Below are 16,015 nucleotides of genomic sequence, written 5' to 3'. Positions count from 1 at the left end.
GCATGAAGTGGTTTCAGGTCTAACGTCCTACATCACACAGGCTCAGAAAAAGAATACTGTCTCTGTAAGAACCAGGGCTTTCGCTCAATTCAAGCCATTCCGATGTACGGTATCCACAGATCAATTTATAAGAACATGTCGGTCAGAACCGGTGCCAGAACCACACAGCTGGAGACTTTACATCTAAGCAGTTTAAGCATTTTGCTGAGTCAGAAACACAGCAGAACAAAGTATTGTGTTAAGGTACAGCTGTAAAACAACAGGCTTTAAGCGTTGTCCATTAAATGTACTGCAGTACATTGGGAGGTAGTGATGTAATGTTTGACTTTTTATAGGATTAACCTGTCTCGAGAGGAAAGTCTGAACCCATGCGAGAAAAATGCTTTTTACTTTACCAGATTTGTACTGCTTAACCTCAGTTGTACAAATAAATACAAAAGTCAGGTGTCAATTTAAAATAAACTTTGTGATTTTATTTTTTTATACTTACTCTTACAGATCATACAGTCCTACATTTTAAAAACAAAAAATATATCTGGTGGTGTTTCTGGGTGACTGGTGAGCCAAAGGACTTGACTGCACTCTGCAATTTTCTGCAGGACAGATCTACTACTTGGAACATTCTGGAACACAATTATTGTCCACACTATCATTTCTCATTCATCAGTGAAATGAGTAAAGTACTTCACTGTCATTTATGGTAAATCAGTTCTGCAGTGACACATTGAGAAGATATTGCCAGATTTGGTCACGGATCAAAAGCTTTGTAGTAACGGCCTCAAAATGCAGACAATGATTATGTTGTGCAACAAACAAGCTTAATGACATCATTGTTAAAAGGATCGGACCCTTTTTTCCAATTTTCGCCTAAAATGACATACAGGCAGTTAGATTTGGGTAGCTCAGGACCTGAAGCAAGGATATGCATATTCTTGATACCATTTGAATGGAAACACTTTAGGGTTCAAACTGTAGAACCCAGTTCCTACATTTTAATATAAAAATAGTTTTGATCAAACAAAACTATGCTATATTTTATATCTGGGACCACCGGGATGACAAATCAGAGGAAGATTACTGAATGTAAGTACATTATTTACCTTCAGAGGTGAATGTATCAAATCAGTTGCCGTCATAAGTTTTGTTGTGCACTCTCCTCAAACAATAGCATGGTCTTTTTTCACTGAATTAGCTACTGTAAATTGGACAGTGCAGTTAGACTAACAAGAATTGAAGCTCTCTGTCCATATAAGACATGTCTATGTCTTGAGCATGACGTTGTAAGTAACAAGGAAATTTCCCAACAGTCCTGCGGGGGGACACCGATCCTGTAGAGGTTTTAATTAAAGTAGACCAGATTGAAATTGTAGTGGATGTTTTCGTAACATCAAGCGCTGATTCTGATCTGATTAATTTACATACAATTGCAACGATCCAACAGGGGCTCCTGAGTGGCGCAGCACGTCTAAGGCACTGCATCTCAGTGCTAGAGGCGTCACTAGACACCCTGGTTCCATTCCAGGCTGTATCACAACCGGCCATGACTGGGAGTCCCACAGGGTGGCGCACAATTAGCATCCGGGTTTGGTCATCATTGTAAATAAGAATTTGTTCTTAACTGGCTTGCCTAGTTAAATAAAGGTTTATTTTAATTTAAAGAAATCTTATTAAGCCTAAAATAAGCCCAGTGGACCCCACAAGGAAGGCTTTGTTTGGTCAATTCCAGAGCTAAAAATAGCTTGATAACCCTGTTGGTAACATTCAAACTGCTCACCTTTTTAAATGCTGGGGTAGTTTGAGTAGTCAAGGGAACTATCAACCTGCGAAACATCACAATTGCAAAGAAAACAAATCAGCCAAACTGAAGAACAAGCCAACTCTGTTCCCTTGGCCTAAAACAGGATATACTCATCAGGTAAACTCGAGGCCACATCTATGCCCACTTTAAAGCCAGTTTACTGCATGTCCTTAAAACAGTAACATCACAATAGGGAATAAAACCTACAGCAAAGTAAGTTTTTTATCTCACAGACAAGAGTCTAGTCCATCATACGCATACCTCTTCTCAGGTGCCCTTCTTACATGGTATCACATCTCCACTCAGATACTTTATATAGTGGGAACCTAAAGATCCAAGTGCCTAAATTCCAAATGAGAACCCAGAGGACTCATCTCTTGCCACAGGGGCTTTGAGCTCCTGGCTTGGCTCAGCAACAGGCAACCTTGGTGTTTGCATGCCAAGACTTTGAGCCATTTTAGACCTTTCCTTCACTAAGACGTTTTTTAACTGGCAACACTACCCAGGCTAATGCTCCAATCACAGGCCATCTAAATCCAGACCAGGCACCAGATCCCAATAGGGATTTTTTCTCTCAATCATATCACAAATCAACTTACCAGTTGAATGTAGACACACATAAAATACTTTTGCATTACATTTTTTCTGAGTAAAAAAAAAAGGTGATATATATATATATATATCTGCAAATAAAGGTGATATCATTAAATATGCTCATATTTGCATAAGACACAAATACATTTTTCTGGACAATGGACGAAGTCCGAAAAAATATTTTTGTTAAAGATACCCACGACCGGACTTGGCCAGAGAAGATTGTGGATAAAAACTTTATCCATCTTTCTATCTGTAAAATAATAAAGACATGTAGATAAATGTATTTATAATTCTTCCAAATTAAAATGTTAACTAGATTTTTTTTAAATTAAAGAGAGCATATAAACAATTCCCTCTGGGCATGTCTGGAGAATATACACTATTTACACAAAAGTACGTGGACACCACTTCAAATTAGTGGATCCGGCTATTTCAGCCACACCTGTTGCAGACAGGCGTATAAAATCAAGCACATAGCCATGCAATCTCCATAGACAAACATTGGCAGTAGAATAATCTGTACTGAAGAGCTCGGTGACTTTCAACGTGGCACCGTCATAGGATGACACCTTTCCAACAAGTCAGTTTGTCAAATTTCTGCCCTGGTCAACTGTAAGTGCTGTCATTGTGAAGTGGAAACGTCTAGGAGCAACAACTGCTCAGCCGTGAAGTGGTAGGCCACACAAGCTCACAGAACAGGACCGCCGAGTGCTGAAGCTCATAAAAATCGTCTGTCCTCAGTTGCGAAACTCAATACTGAATTCTAAACTGCCTCTGGAAGCAACTTCAGCACAACTGTTCGGGGGCTTCATGAAAATGGGTTTCCATGGGCGAGCAACCAAACACAAGCCTAAGATCACCATGCGCAATCCCAAGCGTCGGCTGGAGTGGTGTAAAGCTCACCGCCATTGGAAACGCGTTCTCTGGCGTGATGAATCACGCTTCACCATCTGGCAGTCCATCCAGGACGAATCTAGGTTTGGCAGATGCCAGGAGAACACTACTTGCCCCCAATGTATAGTGCCAACAGGAATGGTTGGTGGATGAATGATGGTCTGGGGCTGTTTCTCATGTTTCAGGCTAGACCCCAGTGAAGGGAAATTTTAATGCTACAGCATACAATTACATTCTAGACAATTCTGTGCTTCCAACTTTGTGGCAACAGTTTGGGGAAGACCCTTTCCTGTTTCAGCATGACAATGCCCCCGTGCACAATGCGAGGTCCATAAAGAAATAATTTGTCAAGATCAGGGTGTAAGAACTTCACTGCAAAGAGCCCTGACCCCATCCAACACCTTTGGGATGAATTGGAATGCCAACTGTGAGCCAGGCCTAATTGCCTGACCTCACTAACGCTAATGGAAGCAAGACTCGCAGCAATGTTCCAACATCTAGTGGAAAGTCTTCCCAGACGAGTGGAGGCTGTTATAGCAGCAAAGGGGGACCAACTCCATATTAATGCCCATGATTTTGGAATGAGATATTCACAGAGCAGGTATCCACATATTTTTGGTCATGTAATGTATCTAAGGATAACCACACAACATTTGGTGAATGCAGATGCTCCTGAAGCCGAAAAAAAAAGTGCCGTGTGGGAAGAGTCTGATTTTTGGGAAATGACAGTTAAAGGCAAATACACTGAATTAAGACTACCAAATGCCAAAAGTCTATTTAGACCCAAACACCAGCTCTTGAAAGTAAGTTATTAACTGTAGTCCAGTTTGCAAATCTCTATGAAATGGGCTTTGAAATGAATGATGCATGTCCATTTTAGTGGTTAAAATGAATAACAATTTTGATGACAGTAGTATGACAAACTAAAGAAATTATAGATTTTCAGCAAGTTTGAAATTGTTTACTTTGTGAAAATACAAATAATAAAAATGGACCAAAAATACCAACAAATCTCAAACAGTAGATGCAAAAATTTCAACCTGTGGTGCCTGGCGTCAAGTCCCGATTATTTCCTGTTCATATAAGAGAGCTCATTCAGTTCAGACTTTCTCTCAAAAGGGCCTCGTTGTTTTGCCAGGTGTCACACTTGATGTTTTTCAGTATCTGCTTTTTTTCCACACAAATCTTTTTCAATGACATTCGCTATGTTATGAAACAAAAAAAAGCATGAGGAATCAGAAATCAATGTTTGATTCACATAAAAATGCAAAACTGCCACTAATTATTTGGAACCAAACTAGTGTGACCAATCCTGAAAACAACCACAGGGACACGAAGGCCCTTGCCGAGGATTGAGACAGTACCAGTACTTTGGACATAAGGGTTGTGTTTGGCTGTCTATTGATTCACCAAATGTGGGCAGTCAGGAGGAACAGGAAAGCAACCTAGAATGACAAGGTTGAGAATAAATGTCATCCATTTGAAGACACAGGAATTACCTGTGGGTGAAAGAAAATACAAGGAAAAGAAAGCAGTGCCCCGGCAGTTCTTTCTTTAGGGTAGTTATGAAAACATTAATACACACACAAACTAATACTTGGACTAATTGCCAACCAGTTCTGTTATCATTCAGCATTTATCAGTGGTCTGCTGGTGGTTAGGGAACAAGGTGGTTCACTGTGTTGGCTTTATGGAACAGAAGAGGGCGTTCAAGGAGAACACTACATTATGTCCTGCCTGGACTGGCAGAACATGCTTTATTCTCAGTAGTAAACCTGCAGAGAGATCAAGCTAAACTATAAAGACCCGGATGCTGAAGAAAACTGAGTAGGTTAACTTGCACATTCAATGTCTTATGCTCTGCAGTTGAAACTTTAATTGTTGTGCTTTGATTCCATAATAATGGAATTTTCTGCACGGTCCTAATCTGAACATATTAACAGGACTCTACTCCATCACATATCAGAAGTTGTATTTTCAAATGGTTACATAAATCAGATGGAAATGCTCAAATATAATTGAAAGGTTAAGTACAAATCAAATGATTTTCTGACATGTTGCCAATCCTCCAGTACAAACCAACCAAATTATATATAAAAAAAATATATATTGAAAATGTTAAAAAAATTCAAGCTAACGACAATATATTAATATAGATCTTCTGATGTCATACACCCATAAAAACAATCTCAATCACTCAGGTCGAGGCTCTTTCATGCACCCAATATCAGTAAGTCAAAGAACATTTATTGAAAAAATATTGCCATGTTGCGAACTATTCATCTAAGGGTCAGAAGGGAAAGAAAAGTTACAACAAAAAGCCCATTTGACAGAAAATGGACAAGGTTTCTTTTCTGGGAGTAAATTAATCTGAAGCCCTCAAAAGATATTGCTGATACACAGAAAGTCCCAGCATGGATCTTAACGTGACCTCCTGATGTCCTTATCGGAGATGTAGCATGCTCTTAAACATGTTACTTCTGGCTCATTTTAACCACCACACGGGGGTAATATAAAAATTAACTCAAGTCCCCCCAAGTTAAGAAACAATAAAAATTGTAAAAATGAAATGTCTTCCCTCCCCACAGTAGACTTCTAATGCCCACCAAACCCTACTGCACACACACAGACCATCTCACCACAGGCATTCACACTCAAGCAGTCACTCTAGGAGAGAGAGGGAGATGTTAATAAAGGAAGTGTCTGGGCAGGGGCTGTGACACCGCCACCCCACCCACCTTATCCTACCATGAAACAATTTTATTCCATGCCGCCATTGTTCCACAATTTGCACGTCAGAGACTTTTCTACTCAGTCCTCATAACTTCTGGATCTTCTCAGCCACCACGATAGGGTTCTCCTTGCGTATGCGTGCTGCGGCAGCACCTCGATAGTCGTAGGGACAGTCATGTTTGTCAGAGTAGCGGTGAATGGCGCAGAACAGGTTACCACAGCGACAAGCGAAGCCTAGTGAGTGAGGAGATGGACAAAGTTTTAAATTAAAATGGCTTCTTAGCAAAGAGCAATTTCTCAAGCAAGTATTTTGCTAGGACTGTCTGGGAGTGGTTTGAGTAGAAAGGGGAAAACTGAACATGAGGTGTTACTGGTAGAGCGGTTTGGAATTCTTTATTGGTCCATTGACTAATTTACCACATGAGGATGTCAACATGGAAGGCCAAAACTCGCTCCCACCAAAACAGGCTGAAACTTCAGGTGGTCTTTTCAATCAGCTCTTACACTAAAAAAGGCATTATAACAATTTTCACAGTATTATTCAAACCTCAGTGTGGAAATACAGTACCAATCAAAGGTTTGGACACACCTACTCATTCAAGGGTTCTTATTTTTTTCTTCCATTTTCTACATTCTGAAATAGTGAGGACATCAAAACTATGAAATAACACATAAGTGTAGAACCCCCTTTTTTTTTAACAAATCAAAATAATGTTTCCTATTTAGATTCTTCAAATCTACCCTTTGCCTTGACAGCTTTGCACACTCTTGGCATTCTCTCAACCAGCTTCAGCTTCATGAAGAATGCTTTTCCAACAGTCTTGAAGGAGTTCCCACATATGCTGAGCACTTGTTGGCTGCTTTTCTCTGTTAAGCATTTATTTGGGCTGCAATCTGAGGTGCAGTTAACGCTAATGAACTTAACCTCTGCAGCAGAGGTAACTCTGGGTCTTCCTTTGCTGTGGCGGGCCTCGTGAGAGCCAATTTCATCATAGCACTTTATGGTTTTTGCGACTGCACATGAAGAAACTTTAAAAGTTATTGAAACGTTCCGGACTAACTGACCTTCATGTCTTAAAGTAATGGACTGTCGTTTCTCTTTGCTTATTTGAGCTGTTCTTGCCATTACTTGGTCTTTTACCAAATAGGGCCATTTTCTGTATACCACACCTACCTTGTCTCAACACAACTGATTGGCTCAAACGCATTAAGGAAAGAAATTACACAAATGAACAAGGCACACCTGTTATGCAGGTGAGGTATGAAGCTGGTTGAGAGAATGCCAAGAGTGTGCAAAGTTGTCATCAAGGCAAAGGGTGGCTACTTCGAAGAATCTCAAAATATATTTTGATACTTGATTCCATATGTGTTATTTCATAGTTTATGTCGTCACTATTATTCTACAAATGTAGAAAATAGTAAATATAAAGAAAAACCCTGGAATGTATAAGTATGTCCAAACTTTTGAATGGTACTGTACATTGTAAAATTATATCAAACAATAGGCTACATTTGGGTACCAACTTTCATTGACGTAATAATACTTTTAAAAAAAGAGTTCTGGTACGCCCCCCAAAAAATAACACTACATCACCGATTGTCATGCTCCGAAAAAACTAAGCAAGAAAGAAGCAAATTTGGGTTATGGAAAAGAGGCCAATATGGATTGTCGATTTTGCAGAAAGAGCTTGAGGTAAGAACAGTATTAAATAAGACTTGTAACATAACCCAGGAGACCAGCTAGCTTGTGTGTGTGTGAGTAGCTAGGTTTACACCCATTGGCGACAGATTTTCATGCAAATATTAAAACATTTGCATAAAAACAACACGTAATTTCCCACCAGAGATGTATTTCCATCGAAGTTACTTGTGGTACATAAAAGGCTGTGCGTGATGACGTAGTGCACATAAAATACCTTTCGCAGTTAAATTCTCTGGGTTTCCATCACATTTAATTCTACTAATGGTTTTGTTCCCCCAAAAATGTCCTTTATATAGCGTGTTCCCACTCTGGTCTTGGCACGTGCATTCTAGTTGTATCTGCGTGCTATTGGCTAGAGCGCACGTATAGCCTACATGAGATTATTATGGACAAAAGAGCAAGATTTTTATTTGTCAAACAGCAGCCAAGCATCGATGATCATGTCATCAGAATAAGACCCTTGATATTTATTGAAAAGGTACATCAAGCTCATCACCTTGCACTTCCACCACCCTGTGAAGTTTATGACTTATTTCATTTGTAGCCTCCTAATAAACTGCATGCTTTCCTGGTGAGTCGTAGTGGGGGACCACACAACATGACATTACGTGACTCCACCTTTACTTCGATATGATGGTTATATCAATAATATCTCATGAACGCGTTTCCTCCGGCATTTCTCGCAGAATTCATTTTACCGACAAAAAGATCCCACCTTGTCTAGCTTGATTGATTGTCTAGCGTATTTTGTTTTGACATTTGCAAAGTTCTGCGAAAAATGTTCCGTTTCCATCAGGGCTGTCATAGCATTATTTTTTATCCGACATGTACTTTACTTGCATAAAAAGATTGGACAAAACATGGTTAGAGATGAACTTGTAATGTAGGTGAAGAGAGTAGCTGCCATTGGCTGATGGTAGGAAATGCCTCGCATCTGCTCTGTGCATTGTTCACACTTGGCGACAATGGTCAATTTGAGGTAGAATATATTCAACCGGGAGCCTATTACAGCAATCAACCGCAAATCAAGTATGTGCTTACACTTCTACAGGCTGCAGCTCTAAGTTTTACTCCAATTTGGAAAAATGTGCCAGTAGCTGATCAGGAGCCTGTAGATCAGACTAAAAAGGTGTAGTGTCCACCTGGTTTAAAACCCTCTTCAGTCTTACCCGTGAGGCCCACTTTCTTCCGGCAAGTGAAGCATCGGTTCTTCTTATTTTTGTCAGGGGTCTGATCACCATCAGACAAGGTCTGGGCTACCTCACCCACTGGCTCTGTTAAAATACAACATCTGACTGAACTTCAAACATAGATACCCATTAGGACTGTTGCTGCAGTGTAGTTATGTATTACAAGACAAGGCAGGAGGCATACCATATAAACGTTACTGATGATATAGACATGGAAAACAGTTTGGAAACGAATAAAGTATTGAGCTCCCCCCCCTGCAGTTGTTCTAACCTGTGTTTTTGGATGTCCCCTCCTCTTCCCCATTAGCCTGGTCTGAGTCAGTGGCTCCAGTATCCTGGGAGATACTCATGGCTGTCATTTGCTGGGTTACTGGGCTGGGGGAGCTGGGACTAAAGACACACATACACACTCAGACCAATAATGAGTTGATCAACTGAAACCATAATCCAATATTAAGCCCAGGAGGAAGACTAGGGAACTCCAAAACACAATGATAAACCAAAGCCTCTTGAGCAACAGCTTACTGTCAATTGAACGGATTCCATTTAGCAGTCTGGGTGTTTGTTTGCAGAGACAAGCTGATTCTCTGTCAGCATACCTGGATGTCCTTTCCTCGGGCGGAGTGATCCCTTCCGCGCTGGGTTCCGCTGTCTTGCGCTTCACCGACACACCAGCTGCTCCCGGGGACCCCACTGGCGATGAAGCAACCGAGCCTGTAGACAAACCACGTTTATTGTTTGTGACTATGAATGACCTTTTACTTATGTTGAATCATGGCTTCAATGAACAAAAAAAAAAGTGTTTCACAAACTGATAAATCACTATTGCTTTATAATGTCAAGGTTTTGGTAGCGATTGCTACCTCCTCCAGCCCCCCCATTTTGTGTCCCTCTCCCATCGTCCTACCTTTCTCACCTGGGGGGCTGGAACGGCTCACGCCCTGTTGTCTCTGCAGGTGTTCCTTGTAGCAGACTGAGCACATGCCGTTGGTGCGGGGATTACCATAGAAACCGCAGCCCATAGTGCAAAGCATTGGCACTTGCGTCCGATTGGTCTCCTGAGCCATGCTCTCTGACAAAGGGAGGGAGGGGGGGGGGGGGGGGGGGGGGGGGCAGGAAATTCCTGAAATGAGGTTGAAGAATTAGTCAAACTAGTGGCCATTTGTTTACATGAACATTCTTAACAAACGGGCTAAAAGAGCTTGGAGACCAGCCGGAGAGCAGTTGAGTGGTTCTGCTAAGAGTTAGTGGTTCTGCTAGGAGTAGGTACGAATGATTGATAAATAGTTTAGTTTATTAGAGATGATCTTGACAGTATTGGTGATGAGTGATCAATTTGTTAGATACAATACAAATATGGTTTCTTGTTACTAGCAGGGAGGCTACCCAATCCAGAGGCTGTACTTATTCTGTTAAATTTGGTTTAGAATTTGACACCCATAACATACAGTAGCTTTCAAAACACAAAATCAACTTATTCACTTCACTTGAATGGTCTCATATCATTGACCGTGGGAAAACCAGTAGCTACAGCGCATTCAATAACTTTTTCCACTTCGTTACATTACAGCCTTATTCTAAAATGTATTACATTTATAAGAAAAACAATCTACACACAATACCCCATAATGACAAAGCAAAAACAGGCTTTTAATTTTTTTTGCAAATGTATAACCCCCACAGAAATATCACATTTACAAAAGTATTCAGACCCTTTACTCAGTACTTTGTTGAAGCAACTTTGGCAGTGATTACAGCCTTGTGTCTTCTTGGGTATGACGCTACAAGCTTGGCATGCCTGTATTTGGGGAGTTTCTCCCATTCTTATCTGCAGATGCTCTCAAGCTCTGTCAGATCTCTCCAGAGATGTTTAATCGGGTTCAAGTCCAGGCCACTCAAGGTCATTGAAACTTGTCCCGAAGCCACTCCTGCTTGGTCTGGCTGTGTGCTTAAGAGTCGTTGTCCTGTTGGAAGGTGAACCTTCGCCCCCTGTCTGAGGTCCTGAGCACTGGAGCTGGTTTTCATCAAGGATCTCTCTGTACTTTGCTCTGTTCATCTTTCCCCTTGATCCTGACTAGTCTCCTAGTCCCTGCCGCTGAAAAACATCCCCACAGCATGATGCTGCCACCACCATGCTTCACTGTAGGGATGGTGTCATGGTTCCCAAAGACATGACGCTTGGCATTCAGGACAAATAGTTAAATCTTGGTTTCATCAGATCAGAGAATCTTGTTTCTCATGGTCTGAGTCTCCTTTAGGTGCCATTTGGCAAACTCCAAGCGGGCTGTTATGTGACTTTTACTGAGGAGTGGCTTCCGTCTGGCCACTCTACCATAAAGACCTAATTGCTGGAGTGCTGCAAAGATGGTTGTCCTTTTGGAAGGTTCTCTCATCTCCACAGAGGAACTCTGGAGCTGTCAGAGTAACCATTGGGTTCTTGGTCACCTGCCTGACCAAGGCCCTTCTCTGATTGCTCAGTTTGGCTGGGTGGCCAGCTCTAGGAAGAGTCCTGGTGGTTCCAAACTTCGTCCATTTAAAAATGATGGAGGCCACTGTGTTCTTGGGGACCTTCAAAGCTGCAGAAATATTTTGGTACCCTTCCCCAGATCTGTGCCCCGACACAATCCTGTCTTGGTGCTCTATGGACAATACCTTCGACCTCATGGCTTGGTTTTTGCTCTGACATGCACCGTTAACTGTGGGACATTATATAGACAGGTGTGTGCCTTTCCAAATCATATCCAAGGGTCTGAATACTTATGTAAATATTGTTTTTGTATTTAAGACATTTGCAAAAAAATATAAGCACCTGTTTTCGCTTCGTCATTATGGGATATTGTATGTAGATTGATGAAGAACATTTTAATTTCATAAATTTGAGAATAAGGCTGTAACGTAACAAAATGTGGAAAAGGGTTCTGAATACTTTCCGAATGAACTGTACATATCATAATACCCCTTTTCATCTTGTATCGAATACAACCGACTTTTTCCTCATTTGTGTTTTTGCGTGTCAAAAAAGATACATATCAATTAAAACTATTTGACATGTCAATTAACACTATTTGACGTGTCACATAAGCTTGTTGACCAATCAGGACCTGAATACACATAATTTAACAAGTGAATACATTTTTTACGTAGATATTACACATTGATTACAATACCACTTGAATTTCATGTCACAAAGATTCATTGCTATGATGCTGGTAAAGTTGTCTAGGGCACCTACAGTGCTGGTAATTAAACAAAAGCTAGCTAGCTCATGGATGCAAACAATGTTCTTTCCAAAAAACGACAATCTGTTTCAGTAGCTATTGTTAGCTAGCTAACTACAGTGGGGCAAAAAAGTATTTAGTCAGCCACCAATTGTGCAAGTTCTCCCACTTAAAAAGATGAGAGGCCTGTAATTTTCATCATAGGTACACTTCAACTATGACAGACAAAATGAGGGGAACAAATCCAGAAAATCACATTGTAGGATTTTAAATGAATTTATTTGCAAATTATGGTGGAAAATAAGTATTTGGTCACCTACAAACAAGCAAGATTTCTGGCTCTCACAGACCCGTAACTTCTTCTTTAAGAGGCTCCTCTGTCCTTCACTCGTTACCTGTATTAATGGCACCTGTTTGAACTTGTTATCAGTATAAAAGACACCTGTCCACAACCTCAAACAGTCACACTCCAAACTCCAACTCTATGGCCAAGACCAAAGAGCTGTCAAAGGACACCAGAAACAAAATTGTAGACCTGCACCAGGCTGGGAAGACTGAATCTGCAATAGGTAAGCAGCTTGGTTTGAAGAAATCAACTGTGGGAGCAATTATTAGGAAATGGAAGACATACAAGACCACTGATAATCTCCCTCGATCTGGGGCTCCACGCAAGATCTCACCCCGTGGGGTCAAAATGATCACAAGAACGGTGAGCAAAAATCCCAGAACCACACGGGGGGACCTAGTGAATGACCTGCAAAGAGCTGGGACCAAAGTAACAAAGCCTACCATCAGTAACACACTACGCCGCCAGGGACTCAAATCCTGCAGTGCCAGACGTGTCCCCCTGCTTAAGCCAGTACATGTCCAGGCCCGTCTGAAGTTTGCTAGAGAGCATTTGGATGATCCAGAAGAAGATTGGGAGAATGTCATATGGTCAGATGAAACCAAAATAGAACTTTTTGGTAAAAACTCAACTCGTCGTGTTTGGAGGACAAAGAATTCTGAGTTGCATCCAAAGAACACCATACCTACTGTGAAGCATGGGGGTGGAAACATCATGCTTTGGGGCTGTTTTTCTGCAAAGGGACCAGGACGACTGATCCGTGTAAAGGAAAGAATGAATGGGGCCATGTATCGTGAGATTGAGTGAAAACCTCCTTCCATCAGCAAGGGCATTGAAGATGAAACGTGGCTGGGTCTTTCAGCATGACAATGATCCCAAACACACCGCCCGGGCAACGAAGAGTGGCTTCGTAAGAAGCATTTCAAGGTCCTGGAGTGGCCTAGCCAGTCTCCAGATCTCAACCCCATAGAAAATCTTTGGAGGGAGTTGAAAGTCCGTGTTGCCCAGCAACAGCCCCAAAACATCACTGCTCTAGAGGAGATCTGCATGGAGGAATGGGCCAAAATACCAGCAACAGTGTGTGAAAACCTTGTGAAGACTTACAGAAAACGTTTGACCTCTGTCATTGCCAACAAAGGGTATATAACAAAGTATTGAGAAACTTTTGTTATTGACCAAATACTTATTCTCCACCATAATTTGCAAATAAATTCATTAAAAATCCTACAATGTGATTTCCTGGATTTTCCCCCCTCGTTTTGTCTGTCATAGTTGAAGTGTACCTATGATGAAAATTACAGGCCTCTCATCTTTTTAAGTGGGAGAACTTGCACAATTGGTGGCTGACTAAATACTTTTTTGCCCCACTGTATATAGCTAGGTGTCATCTAAAATAACCCTAATGTATAAGACAGTTTTTATTTGATTAATGGTGGTCAGACCCATCTATGTGAAGCTAGCCACAATAAGGATTAGCCACAAGTGGACTTTGCGGTTAGCCTTCAAAATAAGTGTCATTGACAGTAATGCGAATGAATACAAATAGTAGCACTATGCCATAATTGAATAGATCATGCTAAACGAGGTTGGAATGTTATATAAAATAAACAAAAAAACAATTTGTTAATTTGACAAAAATCTGTTGAGATCACACTTGCTGTATTAAGACTAGAATTGCATTGGGGGCATACTTATTTCACTGTACAGCCTTACCTATGGATTGTGGATCGATGACATGGGTTATCGGTCTACTCAGTGACACCCAGAGAATATCAGCGTCGTAGCCCTTATTGTGGGACACTGAAATGAGCTACATTTACTGTCAACCTATATGTATTGAACACTATTCCAAATGGAATGGGGGGGGGGGAGAATACACTGGTTATTGAGTAGACTGATACCCAATCCTTAGGTAAAGCTGTACAGTGCAATATGAATGTGAACACACAATAGGCTGACTGGGGAGGTGATTTCAGTCCCTGTTGTAGCGCTTATATTTGCGTAAACTCTAAGCAGTTGTGTTCTGTGGGTGTTACCGAGTAGACTGATACCCCATTTCATTGATTCACATTCCAACCTTGTTCAACATTATTCTAAATATGGCATGAGTAAACCAATTCTAACCTTCATCACTTTCAAAGAGGTACTTTTATTTTTAAGCGAAACCGAAAATTCCACTATGGTGCCTAATCCGTATTGTGGCTACCTTCACAACCATTAACCCAGTCTGGTCGAGCCTCATGAAGCTAACTGATTGCTTTTATAAGGTTAGCTTTGGGCAACACGGTTTAGTAGCTGGCTAGCTATTTATTTTCATGAACTGAAGTTCAATTTCAATAAGCGAACAACAAGTGGCTACCTAGCTAATACTTAGGATTCCGAAATCATTGCTAAGAATAATGAAGATGACTGCAGTTTCTACTGGTCATTGTTTTCAGGCTGGTTGTATTGGTGCTAGCTAGGTACCAAACTAGAGCTAACCCTCTACCCCAGAAGTTGCGGTCCAACACAACATTCTACAATTAAACGGTGTTATTTAACGTGTCAAATTTTGTTATTTGACGTGTATCTTTGACACGCAAAGACCCAAACGACGTTCCATACTGGAATGTGCCAATTGAATCTGTTTACATTGCATACACAAATTAGGAAAAAGTCGGTGGTTGTATTCGCTACGTTTATTAAAAACATGAATTTCAGCACACCGCGGAAAGACTGCAGTTCTACAGAACAAACATAGGTAAGCGTCTTCAGAATTGACATTTTTACAAGAATCGATTGATGGTGACTTCCGGCGACCAGTTATCAAAACTTCCTCCATAGAACGGAGTTGAGCGGTCCATAACTAGGTCGGGACAAGCAAAATTGAAAACACAAAATGTCTGCATTATCTTGCCAACTAGTTAGCTAGACTTCTTGCCATATACTGACAATAATAAAAAAAATAGTTCTGGCTAGTAAAATTAACTAGCTAGCTAAAGTAGTAACTACTGTACAGCTGACTGTCATTAACCCATGTCGGATTTGGCTCAAAACAATTCCTTCCTCTCAGCTCATAACGACGTCGGCCAACAAATAACTTTAGCCTGCCCTAGAGACCTGCTAACGTTAGCTGATTGAAAACAAGGACAAGCGAAGTAATGCATGTCCTAGTTTACCTGGGTAATGTCTGAAATGAATTAGACGGATTACCTTTCAAATATAACACGACTTTCGCATAAATCACGTGGATAAAAACGAGCTGGCTAGCTATCATGAAGCTCTAAGCTAGCCAGAGAATGCATCGAATCGGTTTATATTAACGAAACCTTCCATTTTTTTACGACGGAAAAGCAGTACCTGAAATACGAAGTGCTGCAGATGTCGACGACCTTGCTCTCCAGAATGTAGTAATAATCGTTACCCTTCTGTGCGCGCGGCCTGTTAACAAGCGCTAGCTCCCGACATTCGAGACAACGACTTTGACGTCATTCTAAGCGTTATTTTTCTTACAGGAATGGCCCTTTCACATCTGCCAAATACAATAACATAGAAATA

At 40.9% G+C, this 16,015-nt stretch overlaps 1 protein-coding gene across 3 annotated transcripts; it reads right to left on the bottom strand.

Annotated features, from left to right (window-relative positions):
• Positions 1–447: 447 nt before the first annotated feature.
• Positions 448–15,911, bottom strand: LOC129810697 (AN1-type zinc finger protein 5-like). Of its 3 annotated transcripts, XM_055861474.1 has the most exons (6): positions 15,818–15,911; positions 9,822–10,037; positions 9,514–9,628; positions 9,186–9,304; positions 8,894–8,998; positions 448–6,256 (listed from the first exon to the last, which is right to left on the bottom strand). In XM_055861474.1, exons 2-6 carry the CDS (start codon positions 9,979–9,981, stop codon positions 6,108–6,110), a joined length of 648 nt encoding a protein of 215 aa, XP_055717449.1. In that variant the 5' UTR covers positions 9,982–10,037; positions 15,818–15,911; the 3' UTR covers positions 448–6,107. The 3 variants fall into 3 exon arrangements, with proteins under 3 accessions (XP_055717449.1, XP_055717447.1, XP_055717448.1); XM_055861472.1 differs by lacking the exon at positions 15,818–15,911 and having other exon boundaries at positions 9,831–10,009; XM_055861473.1 differs by lacking the exons at positions 9,186–9,304; positions 15,818–15,911 and having other exon boundaries at positions 9,440–9,628; positions 9,822–10,009.
• Between the last annotated feature and the right edge of the window lie 104 nt (positions 15,912–16,015).

The sequence above is a fragment of the Salvelinus fontinalis genome, chromosome 14 (genome assembly GCF_029448725.1).
Source record: "Salvelinus fontinalis isolate EN_2023a chromosome 14, ASM2944872v1, whole genome shotgun sequence".
NCBI classification, from domain to species: Eukaryota; Metazoa; Chordata; class Actinopteri; order Salmoniformes; family Salmonidae; genus Salvelinus; species Salvelinus fontinalis.
The sequence above is the reverse complement of the archived record's forward strand: the minus strand, read 5'-3'. Positions and strand labels throughout refer to the sequence as shown.